At 37.4% G+C, this 16,516-nt stretch overlaps 1 protein-coding gene across 1 annotated transcript in view; it reads right to left on the bottom strand.

Moving 5' to 3' along the window:
• The window catches only part of LOC103087054 (CXXC-type zinc finger protein 4-like), a 19,543-nt gene extending 3,547 nt beyond the window's left edge, over positions 1-15,996 (bottom strand). The window contains 2 exon segments of the mRNA XM_082930869.1: positions 15,006-15,591; positions 15,593-15,996. Coding sequence (XP_082786995.1) covers positions 15,006-15,591; positions 15,593-15,996 — 990 coding nt within the window.
• Positions 15,997-16,516: the final 520 nt, after the last annotated feature.

The raw sequence follows: 16,516 nt of genomic DNA, 5'->3' as shown, positions 1-16,516 counted from the left end.
CCTACACGAGCCAGACCCAGAATGACCTTCAAGTTTAAAGGAATGCCTTCTGTTTTCCTCCTAAATAACTTTAAAAGGCAAATTATTGAATAAAATAATTATATAATCCAAACCTAAGTACGTTTTACATTTACTTCTTTAAAAAAATGAATACAAAAATTATCAATATGTCTCTGGCAGAAATGCATTGCAGCTTGATTTTCATTAAATCAGCAGTGAAGAAATAATTAAATGACCTAAAATCAGTAAACATCCCCAAATCTGCTACCTTAAGAATTTGAGCATAACTTTCTCTTTTGGTGCTTGGTAGGCAGTCATGTGAACTGTGGTATCTTTGGGTTGGGCATGCACCTACATACTCTTGTTTAAAATATGTCAAGCCTAATAAAAACTCATCTCCTAAAAACTGAAATTGGGTATCTATACTTTCCTACATATGAATTTATATGGGATTGGCTGTTCACGTCTAGCTAGATACAATATGTAAAATGTTGCAGTATTCAGGACACCAAACAAAATGAATCATTTTTAATAAAGCTAGACATGAGTTTTTAAAGAGCAAATAAAAGACAACTCGATGCTGAAATTTACTTCAGAATGCATAAAAGTTATAAATTGAGATAATAATTAAGACATTAGCAAATTCTGTAACTAAAGTTAACTATATCTTTCCAATATTTATTCATGTAGTTTCGAATCCAAAAGTCTCAGTGGTTCACATGGGCCTTCAGAATTCTACTGTGAAACAGGATGGCTCTAATACAATACTTCCCAAGCTGAAGTCGGTATTTTGGGGTACCATTATTCTTAGATTAAGCAAAAAACAATTTCCTGTTTCCCCATTTATTATTAATTAAAGAAACATAAACACCCAATCATATTCCGATCCCCATATAATTATGGGAAGTATGCTTTTTCCAACCAAAAGCAAAGCAATTTCGAATTGTAGTTAGCCAACACAGCTTCTTATAAACTCTTTTGAAATACATATATTTCAAATAAAAACTTTTGTTTTCACTGTGAGAAGCTCCACTATAAGTTTCTTAGACTTCTGAGCATCTAAGTCCGTGAAATTGGAACCCCTCACCGCATTTGATTTACCTCTTTGCACTAGAACTTGAAAACCTTAATGAATCACTGAAATTCTGCAACAGGAAGTACATGAATAAATGTGACAAAAAAAGAATAGCAGGAATCATTGTTTGCCTTTAGACATTTGATTATATTTTGATTTGGCTTCATATGAAACTTTCAAACTTTGGGGTATTGTGGCTGAACAAAAGGAAAAGGATTCCTCATGGTTAAAAAAAACTACTTTTTTTCTGATTTGATTCACAAAAAATGCTAAAATATCAAGTTATATAGGTTCTTAATTTTTGTACCAACAAAATTTCAAAACCTAATTGGAGAAATGGAAAATTGTATTATATATACTGTACAATATTGTGAATGTGAAGACACACACACATGCACATTATTACAAATTTGGATGATCAGTAGTTATGGTCTAAAATTATACCTAGTAAATGTTAGAGACTCCCCAAGATGTTTTAGTCAAAAATATTTTTCTATATCCTATTTACAAATAGTATATTTTAAAAACCATAATCCAATAACTATAGTAGAATTATTAGCAAGCACAGGTATAGCATAGTTCAGTAAGTTTGAGAGAACAATTAATTTATGATAAATGATAAGCTCACAGCCCAATAATTTACTGTTATTATAATAAAAAATAACTTTATATTTTAACAATTCTAATATTTTAAAATATATGGATTAATATAAGTATACACTGTCTCCCCTTTTCAAAGTACACCTAACTTACTTTCTCCTTCTGTCCTGTTGTAATTTACATGTATCATATATGTGCTGTCTACCAGATTAATTTTTCTCATAATTCAGATTCATTCATCATATAACTGTACGAGTCTGTGGTATGCTCACACCTTATTTTGGCCACAATCCAGATGTAAACTAAGAACACCTATCAAATACCACGAATGCGAATATTAGACTCCTCTTTAAAAGGGAGAAAGCACCAAATAAGTAACTGCATAACTTTTATGACCCACATTTTTGGAGGTCTTAAATATGACTATAAGGAGCATTCCACTTTTCTGGTTTCCAAACTGACATTTGGGGCCAGGATTTCTCTGATTAATGGTGGAACTAGAGACGGCTTTTTCATTAGGGTTGATTCCCTGTGGGCTATTGCTCCTGCTACTTCTTCTGCCTTGCAAATACGAGGGCTCTTCCCCTTCCCCCCTCCTAGGAGAACACCACCACCCTCCCCATCACCACTGTGATGGCATGACTTTAAACTTAGCTAACTTTTGTAAATGGAAACATGAGATTATATACTATGTTGGAAAGGTGCTAAATCAAGTCAATATGGTGGCAGAGCCAGTAAGGAAAACAACTGTCCAAAGGTGGGTGTGTGTGTATATGGGGAAGGAGTGGGTTGGTAGGAAGAGAAGTAACAGTTTGACACCAAGATTCCCACTGGCCCAGAAGTGGCCAAAACAGGCACCCACTTTTGGCCCCATTATCTAATGTAACTACTTGATTTAGGCAAGTGTCTTGATTAATGCTATATAGGATTATATTTCAATTGCTTTTGGTAAAAACACTTCAAACCACATCCTTCCAACAATAAGCAAATTTATTGTGTTACACATGGGTAGTTTAGTGATTAAAATATTCTTGGATTTATAAAAATAAACTATAATAGGAATGGTACCAGGATAAGCAGAAAGAGGAAAAATTTTCAACGATCCATAAATTTAAAAGATGCTTTTTTATATATTATTTTTAACCTATGTATAAAAGGAAGTGTGAAAGGAAATTAAAAGTAAAATTGATATTAAAAAAGCAAAAATCAGGTTAATAAAATCAATACTGTCAAGAATGATTAAAATATTTAGAGTTAATTTTATTTATATATGCCAATATGTTTAAATCTTTATGAAAAAAATATATGGTTATACGATAATGAATCTGAATAGACATACATATATATGAGTGTATGAATTCATATATATATATATATATATATATACATATATATATATATATATATGGCAGACACAAGTTAAATAATTCTATCTCCCCTCAAAGTCACTCTACTGATTCCTGTTGACTACAACAATACCTTTAGGTGAGATCATTGCTAATTAGCTATTGAAAACACCACCAGCATTATTTTCATGACCAAGTTGTTGGACAATTTTTTAAAATTTTGGTTATTTTTTTAAAGCAGACAGTGAACTGTCACCTTTTATTGAAGAGAAGAAATATTCACATAAAATGTGAGGAAATGGGAGGTCAGTTAAAAAACTTGAGGTGATTTTTAAAACCATCAAAGCCATGATTTGGACAGCCTCTAACTTCTATTCAAATAAAATACAATAGTTACACCTAATCTCTATAAGAAATTGAAATTATGGTGCTTCTTTTTGATAATTAGAGATGTGGGAATTTGAGAAATATTCATTTTTTTCTATATTACATAAAAAGTGAAAATAAGTTTAATAGAAAATTCTTCTTGGGCTAAGTTCTATAATATTTTGAATGTAGTCACTAAACTTCATTTGGTTCAGAATCTTCTATGACAAAAAGCCAACTGCTGAGATAGACCCAGCCTAGAAACCAAAGCATGTTTTATGTCCATTAATTGCTTGGAGGAATTTAGAGAAAATTCCAAACGTTTCACAGTCATTAGATATTATCAGCAAAATAATGTACTTGATTAAAACTATACTTCTGAGAATCACATGTTGCTTGGAGTATTTCTTTTAAAAAAAACCTTTTTAATAACCGCAATTGCCATTACACTGAATGTTTAAATTCACAGTTATGCTGACTTCTTGGTTTCTTCCCTTAATTTTCTGTTTCAGTAATAAAATTAAAAGGTATACAGCCAACAATTTTAATTGAATCAAATTATTACATGTTACTTGGCTCTTCAGAAATGTATTTTGGTTAATCTCCCTCATTAAGAGGGAGATACACTCTGAAGCAGTCTACACTAACATGGTATCACCGTACCTTGTTCTAGAGCAAGTCCTTAATTTAAGAGTCAAATTTCTCCTCAGGGAATTTCCATGTACTACATCTTTTTCTATGTGTATCATGTACTCCATCTTCATGCAGAGTCACAATCGCATAGTTAACAAGTAGAGTAAATTAATAAGCCTAACTTTTTTCAGGCACAGGATTTATAAACTGCAGTGATTAATATTCTTTTCATCATTTTTCTGGAGTCTTTTCTATATGTGCAATTCTGTATTTTCCAGGAAATTCTCTGTATAACCCCTTAAAAATTACACTGGTATTTTTGAACAGTTAGTTGTTTATAGATGCTGATGGCCTCTATCTCCCTAAACACCATCATCAATTTTTAGCATCAGTTTTCCCATCTTGGCATTTCTATGTTTCTAATTACAGACTTGAGCAAATTACTCTTAAAGAGAAATTAGGAGGAAAAAAAATCTAGTTAGTTTACATGAAACTATTTTATCCACTATGGTAAATGAAAAGAAAAAATGCTGAGTGGTTCTAGTGAATCTAAACCCAGACTCATGGCATCTTTCAAATAAAATTTGAGGCGTTAACCATTTCTACTAATTTCTTATTTAAACCGGACTCAAAAAGATGACCTTGAACATGACAATCCTTTCTGCCAACGTTCTCCTTTCTCATTTCTCTTTAATCTATAACACTACAGTCTGCCTGTCTTCCCTGTCTCCCTCCCTCCCTTTCTTCTTTTCTTCCTTCCTTTATTTCTTTCTTTCAATATAGCTCTTTCTCTTATTCAGGTCATACAAGGGTTTCCAGTACTCTGTAAAATATGCTTGAAATAACAAGTCATACTGTAGATTCTCAGTATGTTCAAGGCAAGAATTCCTTTTTCTTTTCTTATTCCTTGAAAAATTCTGGAGTACTAATAGAAAAAATACTACACAACATAACCACATGAGGTAGCCAAGTAGAAATCACAGATAGCAGTATGTGTTTCTTATCTAGACCTGGGAACAACTAGGCCAAGGATGAATTAAGGAATCCCAAGGCTTTTAAATAGGTGTGAGATTGCTTTCAGAGTTTTCTAAAATTACAATTATATCATTTGAAATGCATCCATTTTTGGGGCTGAGAATTAAGAATGTAAGTAGGGAGCTAATTATCTTGGATGAAAGATTAAGATGTAGAATTAAGGAATGACATAGGTACTTTAAAAAGGCAGTTAGGAATAAAGAAAAGTTTGAGTTCCTTAAGCGAAGATGTGTGTGTGTGTGTGTGTGTGTGTGTGTGTATCCACAGCACTTACTACAAACCTTAGAAAATAACAGTTCCTACCTAAAGATATGTTGAATTGAATTGAATTTATCGAGGGTTTACCATGTGTTTAGCGTATACCATGAATTCATGAATGTACCTCATAGGTGCAGACCTGCCTAGGAGAAGTAAAGACACACTTCTTATAGAAACATGTTTGCATTTTACTTTTTATCTTGGTAACATTGTTCCATTTACAAATATAATTTCTTTCCTCACTACAGATTTGTTCAATAGTGTTGTGGCTGTCACTAAACTAGTGTTTTTCAAGCTTTTTTGACTGCAACCAACAGTTGGAAATACATTCTACATAGCAGCCTAGTACATGCATACACATACATTTATGTGTACATACATAACTGAAACAAAAGTTTAACAATATGTACTCTTACTACATGTGATACACTCATATATTTTCTGCTCCATTCCATTCTATCCTACATTCTAAAAATCCTGGCGATAAGCCAACATATTGGTTTTCATGGACCACTAATGTGTTGTCACCTGCAGTTTGCAAAACACAGCTTCACACGCCATACAAATAACATGTACATGTGAAAAGCATCACATGAGGAAAATCCAAAACCACTCCACTTCATAAATCATTTAACTCTATGGATAGCAGCCTTACATAGAAGAACCAATATGTATATCCTTTGGCATTTTAAAGGCTAGTGTTCTCTATTTTGTTTTTCATGACTGCAATTAGAGCACACTGAGTGTTTCTGAGAAGATGCCACATCTCACTTCGCATTCATCTACATACAACTGAGAATTTTATCTCTTTTCCTTATTTTCGACTCCATTAAAACCATCCCTGATCTCATTTAACCTATAAACAAGAACATTTCCCATAGAGAGGTCTTTGCCAGCACAGTTATTTTTCTGCCACTGATTCACCATCACTCATAATCATCATTTCCAATTAAATCTATATAGTCTATTATTCTTTTAAAAATTTATTTCATCTCTTTTCACTCTGTAAAGTTTTAAAGAAAATACATCTCTTCCAGAATTTGCCAGATTTGCTGAAATACACAGAAATGCCCATGACTCTTCCTGCTCTATAAACATTTATCCCTTTCTTCTCTCATCCTATTTGATCTCTATCCTTTTGATACTATCAATCATCCAGAGGTTTTTTTTTTAAGTCCTTGAGCAAGAAGCAGCACTTTCACCACAGCTTCCCCCATAGTTTGACACTTTTCTTCACTTGCTCCAGAACATCCTCTGAAATATGAATTTAGATGAATATGACACCCAAATGGAATCCCATCTTCCACCCATCTTGGAAGTATTCAGTTACACTCGGGAGTTATTCTACCAAATGTTTCAAAGGCATAAGTAAACATAATAACATCAGCTAAAACACTATCTGTTTTTCCTTGTCTCTAATTCAGCGGCCACTCCACTGAACTTTAGACTCAGCTCTGACTCCCTAACCAAATGTATTGAGTCAAGCATGAAAAACATTATCTCCCCCCTTTATTGTTTCCATTCTCTGCAAAACTTCTATAACTGCTTCAGCAGTTATAGTCAGCAAAGCAGACTTCCATACCCTGTCCTGACAGAACTTAATTGCACCCTGGCTTGAATATCTCTTTCTCCTTCGTTTTTAAAGCTTTCTTGGTTAGTGTTCCAAATCTTTTAGGGCTTATCACTATTTTCTCCCAGAAAACCAACAGCACTTTCTATTATTGCTCATAACTTTCTTCATTTCATAAATACTCTCTTCTTATTAAAAAGAAAAAAGAAAAAGCCCTGCATAGTCACTTCACTTTTTAACCTCAAAATGTGTATCTACCTGTTTAACTTCCTACACACTCACTCACACACACAAACACACACACACCATCTTCGAAAACAAGAGTAACTCTACAATTTTCCAGTGTTTGTAAATATGTTCTCCAACCAGAATCTGTGACAAGCATTTAACCATTTCTTACAATGATTTTCTCAAACTCACAAATGCACATTTAGAACAACTCCTGTGTCTGTCCAAAAAAAGGAAATAGTAGCCAAACAGGTATTGAGAACACACACACACCATCTTCGAAAACAAGAGTAACTCTACAATTTTCCAGTGTTTGTAAATATGTTCTCCAACCAGAATCTGTGACAAGCATTTAACCATTTCTTACAATGATTTTCTCAAACTCACAAATGCACATTTAGAACAACTCCTGTGTCTGTCCAAAAAAAGGAAATAGTAGCCAAACAAAGGTATTGAGTTGAAACACACACACACACACACACACACACACACACACACACACACATACACACACACACAAAATCTATTAAAAGATACCGAAATTTATGGTAGTGGTGTGCCTTTGGTGAGGAAGGAGGATTTGTTTATCAGGTTTACCTCTTTCCGGGTGAAATCATGCCAGATCTTTGGTGAACTGGATGATTAAAACAAATATTCAGAAAACTCAAAGCCACAAAATAGTCTACATGGGCTTTAATTTCTGATAACTATAAGTAACTTGTTGGTATACTGAATTATCTGTAAATGTAATTGTCTTCTCCTCTACTTTTTATTGATGACTTTAAATTAGGAACCAGAAATCGTATAGCATCTTTCAGTATACAAAGAACATGAACCTACACACAATATTAAAAGTTGTAGTGAAGGTTGGTATTACTATGTCCATTTCACAGTTGAGGAAATAAAGTTCAGAGAAGTAATGCTGATGTAGCTAATATTGTTCAACTGGTAAGTTACTTGAAACTAGTGGCTCTTCCCACAATCTATCACCTAAATGTAGCCACAAGGGCCCAAATATTATTTTTAATTATAAAATAAGTGAAAAGCCAAGAAACTAGTAGTTTATTTTTTCTAAATATAATTTATATGTGGTTTTATATCAGCCAAAGAAATGCATCTTTAGCTATTAGTTCTTTGGAAAAGCAGTTGTTTGCTTTGCCACTGTCTTCTGACTAAGAAATGTAACGTGAAATTGATAGGTTAAAGATCAAATAAATAGAAAAACAAAAAAATTTCACAGGTTCGCTCTCATACCTGGCTATGGATTCTTATGCTCTTGAAATAAATTAAGAGAGAGCCTTGAAGTTTCACAGAGAAAAAAATATTTCTCATAATGTTTTAGAGTAGAAGTTAACAAGCCTGCTGGGATCCTTTTAGCCCCTGCAGAGCTAAGTCTTCAACATTATTAAATGTCTGTCGCATCTGAAGTACGCTGCAACATAACTCAATAAACAACAGAAAACATGTGATGCTGAATAGAGGGAGGCTTTTCGATTACCCTGCAGAATAATTCAATTTCAGGACAGGTGTTTGCATGTGATGGAACAAGATATGACTGAAGGATGAAACTACCTGTGTGTCCCTCCCTCAATATTTTGAAACTACTAAGGATAATAGCATAAATGCTAGATGAAAAAGTATGTTAAGAATGAGCAGAAGCATTGTAGCACAAATGAAGGAATACAATTATGCATGCACAAAATCCTCAAAATTTACACTGATCCCACCAAAGAAAGTACTTGAAAACAGGTTTTTGTTTAAAAAAAAAAAAAAATGATATTATCTAGAGTGCTCTACTTTCCCAGCCAAGATCATCTGACGTTCTAATTGGTGACTGAAAAATCACACTTATAAAGGTGAAAGATTTTACCATTATTTTGGGCTCATTTTTGCTTTAAAAAAAGGAATCCAAAAATAAGAGGAAGGACTTCCCTGGTGGCGCAGTGGTTGAGAGTCCGCCTGCCGATGCAGGGGACACGGGTTCGTGCCCCAGTCCGGGAAGATCCCACATGCTGCGCAGCGGCTGGGCCCGTGAGCCATGGCCGCTGAGCCTGCGCGTCCGGAGCCTGTGCTCCGCAGCGGGAGAGGCCACAACGGTGAGAGGCCCGCGTACCGCAAAAAAATAAAAAAATAAAAAATAAAATAAAGAGGAATACTGAAAGAGCAGTAGTCCTTTCTCCAACTTGCATATTTACATGGACCTTTCAATAAATCTTGAATTTAACCTACTAATTTAAGTAGATATTTTTATATGATGAATGAGCTCATTTTTAATATTTGTAAAATATGAATAAAAATAAATGTAAGAGACTGAAGCATATCCAGGCTTGTGAAACTTATTGGATAGTAGGGCATTTTGTTACATTTTTCCAAAGCAAAATTAAAAAGTGAATTGTTTTCTGGTAAAAGTAAACTACATATTCAATCTGACCAATTGAGATTGAACAGTAAGTTCTAAGAGCACCAGCTGCTTCAGATGAGTTTTTTTTTTTTAAGATACGCTTCAACCTGTTCCTGGGGAACACTCCAGTAGTTTTTTGGTTTATGTTTATATCCAGAGGGAATATTCTACCAGTGTCTCCAGGATCACCCTGACATAGATCTTCAGTCTCCAACCTTGTACTCTAGAACAAATATGGATGAAATGCCCATGTCTTTTTACACACCTTTCAGTTTTTAGTCTTACAGACTATTTTACTAAATTGTCCTGTATTTGTCAATCTGTAAGTCTGCACTGTGCAAAATTCTTAACTATTCACCCAGGAGAACAGTTGACTAAAACTAACCAAAATATGCAGCAATGCTTCAGTAATCAATTCATTAAAAAGTTTAAAAATCAAGTAACTTTTCTTTCCTTCATCACTAGATATACTTTCCATTCTCACTTAAAATATCCAAATACTTATATATGATTAAAGTCTAAAGTTTGTTGTTGTTATTGGCTTTTTGAATGTTTATTTTTTTGTTTAATCATGGCTGAACTTCAAACAAACATTCTTATAGGATAATTTACAAATGCTTTTAACTGCTTTTATTCTACTATTCCTAATTGCCATCCAAAAGATTGGTTAGAATTTGCATGATGTTTGGATGAGAAGGGGTATGATTTTCATTTAGGAATTATTTTAAAATGTGTGGTTCTTTTTTTTTTTTTTTTTTTTTTTCCTTGCGTTATGCGGGCCTCTCACTGTTGTGGCCTCTCCCATTTGCGGAGCACAGGCTCCGGACGCGCAGGCTCAGCGGCCATGGCTCACGGGCCCAGCCGCTCCGCGGCACGTGGGATCTTCCCGAAACGGGGCACGAACCCGCGTCTCCTGCATCGGCAGGCGGACTCTCAAGCACTGCGCCACCAGGGAAGCCCAATGTGTGGTTCTTTTAAAAACAACTTTGACTAACGTATTAAATCTAGTGATGGAAAGAATCTCACTGGACTTGCATTACACTTTGATGTCTTGGCAACAAATCTATTTTCTGCCTTTAGTCAAAGCTGAACTTTTCTGAGCTTTTTTCCTTAGCATTTATGAAATTCAGACTCTTTTCCCTATGTTATTTCTATATTACATTCTAGTGTTAATCTACTATCATTTGGTTTGAATTTCTTGAAAAGTTTCCTCTTTCCTTTTGATTAAAACAAAAATGTATATTTTTATACTGGGATGTTTTTGATTCTTGAAACTGAAAACTGAAAACCCATTTCTGAACTATGATATAAAATGACAAACTGTTGTATGTTGCAATTTAAGATACGAAACATTTGTATTTTACCTGTAGGGTTTTTTTGTCACAAACTTCCAAATCTTATATGACATGTTCAATTGTTGACTGGTTTTGTTATTTAACCATACAGAGTCTGAGTTTGAGTGACACACCTATTTTATGTGTGGTCTACAAATGAAAAGGTGGGGAAGCAGGTGCCACCTTCCTGCAAAAATCGCAGACAATGCTCTGTCCAGAATTTTACAATTGCCATTTGTGTGGCTGAAGCTCTTAGAACTTAACGTCGTATATAGGAAATGTGTCCCTCCTCCCTTAGAACACTCTTCAAAATCCAGTTACCAAGCGTGGGGCAGTATCTGGATGCTTTCCACGAGACCTCTTAGGACCTCAACCTAACTTGCGGAAAATTATTTGGGGCCTGTTCATTCAGCAGATAAATTTTTAAAAGAGAGAAAAGCAAAGAAAGAAGATGAGATTATCCTTTTTCCTGACTTTCCAGTTTCTCAGTCTCTTCACTCTAATGTTCTTCCAACTCCTGCCTCCAGCTCACAGAAAGCCTGGGTGGCAGCGGTGTGTACGCTCAGCAGAGAGCCAAGAGCGGGGGGCAGGGAAGTCTCCTGAGGCACTGCTTACTAATGTAATTCCATAAATCAGTTAATGGGAGAGAAACCAGATCTGTGTGGTCTCTAATGCTGTCCCACAGAGATCAATCATGTCACCTGAACAATGTTCAGGGACTACGAGGCTGGAGTTACCCACGGGACAATTTTCTCCCTTGAGTCATATCAGGTTGGGAGATTTAAAAAAAGTTAGATCTTAGTATCAGAAATGTAACTGCTGTGAATATAAAAACTACAGGATTCCCTTTGTATGAGATTACCTTTGTGTGAGACAAAGGTCCGTCATATAATGTATTATCATACTATGTAATCACATTTCTTAAAATATCTGGGAACTTAATATTGATCATTGAGGATACAAGTTTTTAAGATAAGTTTTGTTGCACAGGGGCATACAGAATTTGTAATGACTGCTTTGAATAATCAGTGATAATTTTTTTAGTAGAGTAATTGACTAAATGAATAGTCTTATATGCAACTATACAGTGCACAGTATCATAGGAAAACTAAGTTTGTTTTATGTGCATTGTTATCATACGGAATACTATAAAGGGGTGATTTTATTAATATATTTTTAAGGAATTAAGATGCTCTTAACATGAGGCTAAGCAGGAGAACATGGAAATAAGAAAAGCAGTTTTAAAAGGAATGCCAGAGGGGAGGCTTTAAAAAATGTGGGCAAGAATCCCAACACATCTATGTGAATCTGTCTTAATTTCAGTTTACTTACCCTGAGAATCTGATTACGCCTCCAGTATTTGGCATGAGAATAAGTCAAAGGGAAAGAAGAGCACGTGGGGCTTGAAGTGATAAATAAGAATAGTAGTGATGACTATAATCCAGATATTAATTGGTGTCCATAATTTAAAGTCAACAAATATTAGCTACTGAACTTACACCTGAAATCCACAGGTAATATCCATAATGAATCCCCAAATCACTATCCTTAGCCAGGGAGTCTACCTGGCATCTAAAACATCTCCACAGATGATGATAAGTTACAGAAACCAAATTAGAGAGGGAAGCAGGTCAGCAGGGCTACTTTTCACCATCCCACAACCACTGCTCCAGCTTTGGTTCAGTCATGTAAACCCTGTCACTCTGACATGCATCCAGCTGGTTTCCTACAACCATAACTGTGTGGTTACACATGTGCTTAAGGCAATCATGCTGCCTTTGCCGCTTTAAAATGACCTAGATAGAATGTTAGCCAATTAAAATTTTTAAAAAAACAAAACTTTTTCTTTCTTTCTGCCAAATTGCATTCCATTAATAATCTTAGCTTTGAACCAAGAACAATTCTCTGGTAGGAGGGGGTGTATAGCTAGGAGAACATCTTCAGAGAGCTCTACAAAGAGAGAAATGTGTTTCCCTTCCCATCCACACCCCAGTTTCTGAAGATCAACAGAATTTTAAAAGAGAAGAAAAAGTAATACTATGGAATTTTGTGATCAAAAAGCCTAAGAAACTTAAGGATCATGGTAAGTTTGTGGGAAAACTATCAAAAGGAAGAAAAAAGGAAACTTATGAAATTTGTTTAGACTAATAAATCAGCATAGAAACTTGTGCAGAAAACCTCTTGGTACTCATTCAGAGAGGTTACTTACTAAATAAATGAGAATTATTCAGTGGTCCTATCTACTACATACCCTAAATTGGGATGCAGGCAGTGCATGAGTCTAGCAAAAGATGAAGACCACTTAGCAACACCAAATCTATAATTCTAGATTTTATAATCCTAGATAGTATAGTTTGAGAGGAAAAAAAAAAAAAGCTATGTAGTGCTATTAACTGGGCAATAACAGGAGGCTTTAGTATGAACTGAATCTTAATTGCCCATGAGCCTTAGAGACCTAGAGAAGTTATATTAATCCAGAGAAGATCATTCAAAGCTAAAAGCTAATTTTTGCCACCTAAGAAAACACATGGACCTATGCCTTTATAATTGCTATTATCTTTGCTTAAGCAGAGTTGCCAAAGGAAATGTAATAAACCACCCTGGAGTAAAGTCAAACTTTCAGCAGAAATAGGTTCTTTTATAAAGAGGAATCAATGCAATATATTGATGGAATTGATCATAATCAATAATAATATCAATATAAATTGATTTTGAGGGAATTCCAAAGTGCTATTTGCTTTGACTTATATTAATAAAACAAAACAAGACAAAAAACTGTATCTTACTTGTGTTCAAACATGCCAAGATCTTTAACTCTTTTCCCTTCTCCTTTTAAAGACCAGTCCTTCTTGGAGAAAACTCCTTTAAGCCACGTTCACAATTTCTTAAAAGAATGTGCAGATTTCCCTCTGATGATAACTTGTGAGAACCACTCTCAGCCTACAATCCAGCCCATTGAATATTCCCTAATGCTAAATCCACCACCTATATATGAACTTAGCCATCTACTCTGTAAATTATATCAAGAGGCTAAATATGACTACCTGTCCATATTTCTTTACTAAATATACCACCAAACCCATTTACCTCTGATTTTCCATTTTTTCCCCTTTTGTTTTGATCAGGTCACCATATGAAATTTCCACCAAACACATCAATCTTTGTATTTAACATAATTAAAAGCCTAATTTAACAAGTAATTTAGTGATAATCTGTACGTTGTCTGTTTTAAGGGCATATAGGAAAAAGAAACTATTATTGACCAAATAGGGGTGTCCAACAAAACAGTGCTTGGTGTATAGAACAATTTTGTGACTACAAAATGATTAATCTGCTAAATGCAGAAACCCAAATTTATATTTTTTGTAACTGAGTTTTAGGAATCATTCGTTTCTAAGCTATGTAAGACATTCTTAAGTAAAATTACCATCACCTGCTACAAATTGTATCTATTCTAAGTCATCTCTCCTTAAAAACTGCAAATGGTGTTCAGCTTTCTATACTATATCCACTTTCCGGAAAAATACCAAGTATGCAGAAAATAAAATGAGGAAACAAACATTTTGTCATGGTAAGGAGAAAAATTATCCTAGAAGAGGGTAGAAAATCCCCTTTTGAATTAATGTATTTCCGTTTCAATGATTACTCTGTGTGTGTGTGTGTGTGTGTGTGTGTGTTAATGGGAATGTAGGCTTGTGTGCCACAAACTGTGTCCTCATTGTTACAACTGGGCCACTAATAAGTCTCGCCCAATAAAAGTATATAGAATGTGATGTGTCCCACCCTTTGGGCAGAGATGCTTTTAAAAATAATAATAAGGGGGGAGGGGTCATTTTGAACCACCAAGGGAAATTTCTGACCATATTGAATGTGAAACTTCTGATTTTTCAAACCAATTACATTAGTTTTCCTCCCGGAGCTAAAAAGGAGGGGCGCCCTCCCCATATGGAGGGCGGTTCCAGGCGAAGTGCAGCTGGGGAGGGTGGCGGAGAGGCCATGACCTCCGCAAACCACCTACAACTGTATCTTACAACCTGAATGAAGCTTCAGGAAAGGGGTACTGCATCTTGAAGCCAGACACGAAGCCCTGAAGGGGAGAGGACAGGGGAGTGAGGAGGGAGGGGGGGAGACTGGGAAACAAGAAATCATCTCCTCTGACCTCTAGCGAAGTGCCAGGTTTTTTCTTTAGCTCTTCACATTTTCTAAATTTGCAGATCTGGTGTCCCGTTTTGCGGTTCCTGCAACTGCTGCAGACGCCACAGTTGATGAGCCTCTTGCAGGGCACGCAGACCCCACACCTTTTCCTCTTCTTCTTGGCCGGGTTGGCTCCGCCAGCTCCCCCCGAGGAGGACGAAGAGGAGGAGGAATGATTCTGCGGGCAGTCTGCCAGATTGGCAATTTGAAACGCACTGTCTGTGACGGCTGCTGAGGCTGCTGCGGGGGAGTGAAGGGCTGTCATGACGATGACCCCTGGAGGTAATGAGATGCCCCCTAAAGCCGGGATAGCGGAAAAAGTCCCCACGCGCTCGGGGAGATTCATTATCTCTGCTTCAGCAGCGCCGCATTTGAGCTTGTTCATGCATTCCCCCGCCAAAGGTCTGCAGTGTTCGGGGGATAAGGTGGAGAGGAAATTAGTATTTGCCATTTGCAACGACGGCTCTGGCGGGCAGCCAGCTTTCCCCAGCCTCTGGGAGTCGTTTCGGTGGTGCATGCTGGTCCTGCCGCCGCCGCCGCCGCCGCTGCCGGGCAGGGCCGGCTCCGGCCGGGAGGAGCTGCGAGGGCGCCGAGATGGGCTCCGCGCCGGCGCCCCCGCCCCCGCCGCCCCCGCCACTGCCCCAGAGCATGGCGGTGGCGGCGGCGGCGGTGGCCGCGTTGTCGCAGTTCCAGGGGGACATGCCGATGCGCGCGGCGGCCGCGGCGGCGGCGGCGCTGCTGGGGAAGATGGGGGTGGTGATGCGCGCGATCTTGGCCGCCTGCGGGAAGGCGCCCCCGTTGGTCTTGTAGAAGGAGGTGGCAAAGGAGCGGTAGCGCTCCATCTCCGAGTTGTAATCCACAAGGCTGTTCAGGGCTCCCTCGGGCAGGTGGCTTTCCTTGGGCAAGCCCGGGGTCTCCGGGCTCGGCCCGGGCTCCACGCAGACATTGGTGTTCATGGTACAGGGCGGGAAGAAGGGGTGCAGGGTGGAAGTGGGGACCGTCTGGTCCGACACCTGGGTGGGAAAGGGGGGAAGGTGGGGGGGAGGAAAGGGGGTGATGGTGGTGCCGGGGTGGGGGCCGAGGCGGGAGGGGAAAGTGGGTCCGGGTGGCGAGAGCAAGGTGAGGACTGCTTTATTCCTCTCTGGGGCGCATTTCCACAGACGGTGAATTCTCAGGCAGCGTCTTCCTTTGCATTATCCTCCAACTGTTACAACTAAAATAAAGAAAGTCATTCCAACAAGCAGCACGAGGAAAAAGATGGTCAAATAAATAAACAGCCTCCCTCACTACCCCACCGCAGACGCTGAAAGCTCCCACATTCTTCGTCAGGTCGTTTGCATAACAATCATCAAGACGTGACCCCCCCCATTCCCATCCTTCCCCCACGCTCCCAGCCCCGCTCTCTCCCTCCCCACAGCACACCACGGCTCCTCCCCCCTATTCTTATAACCCTCCTGAGAAAATGTATTAATAGCC

The sequence above is a fragment of the Lipotes vexillifer genome, unplaced genomic scaffold (genome assembly GCF_000442215.2).
Source record: "Lipotes vexillifer unplaced genomic scaffold, Lipotes_vexillifer_v1.1 scaffold1287, whole genome shotgun sequence".
Lineage (NCBI taxonomy): Eukaryota > Metazoa > Chordata > Mammalia > Artiodactyla > Lipotidae > Lipotes > Lipotes vexillifer.
This window is presented reverse-complemented; position numbering and strand designations above follow the sequence as displayed.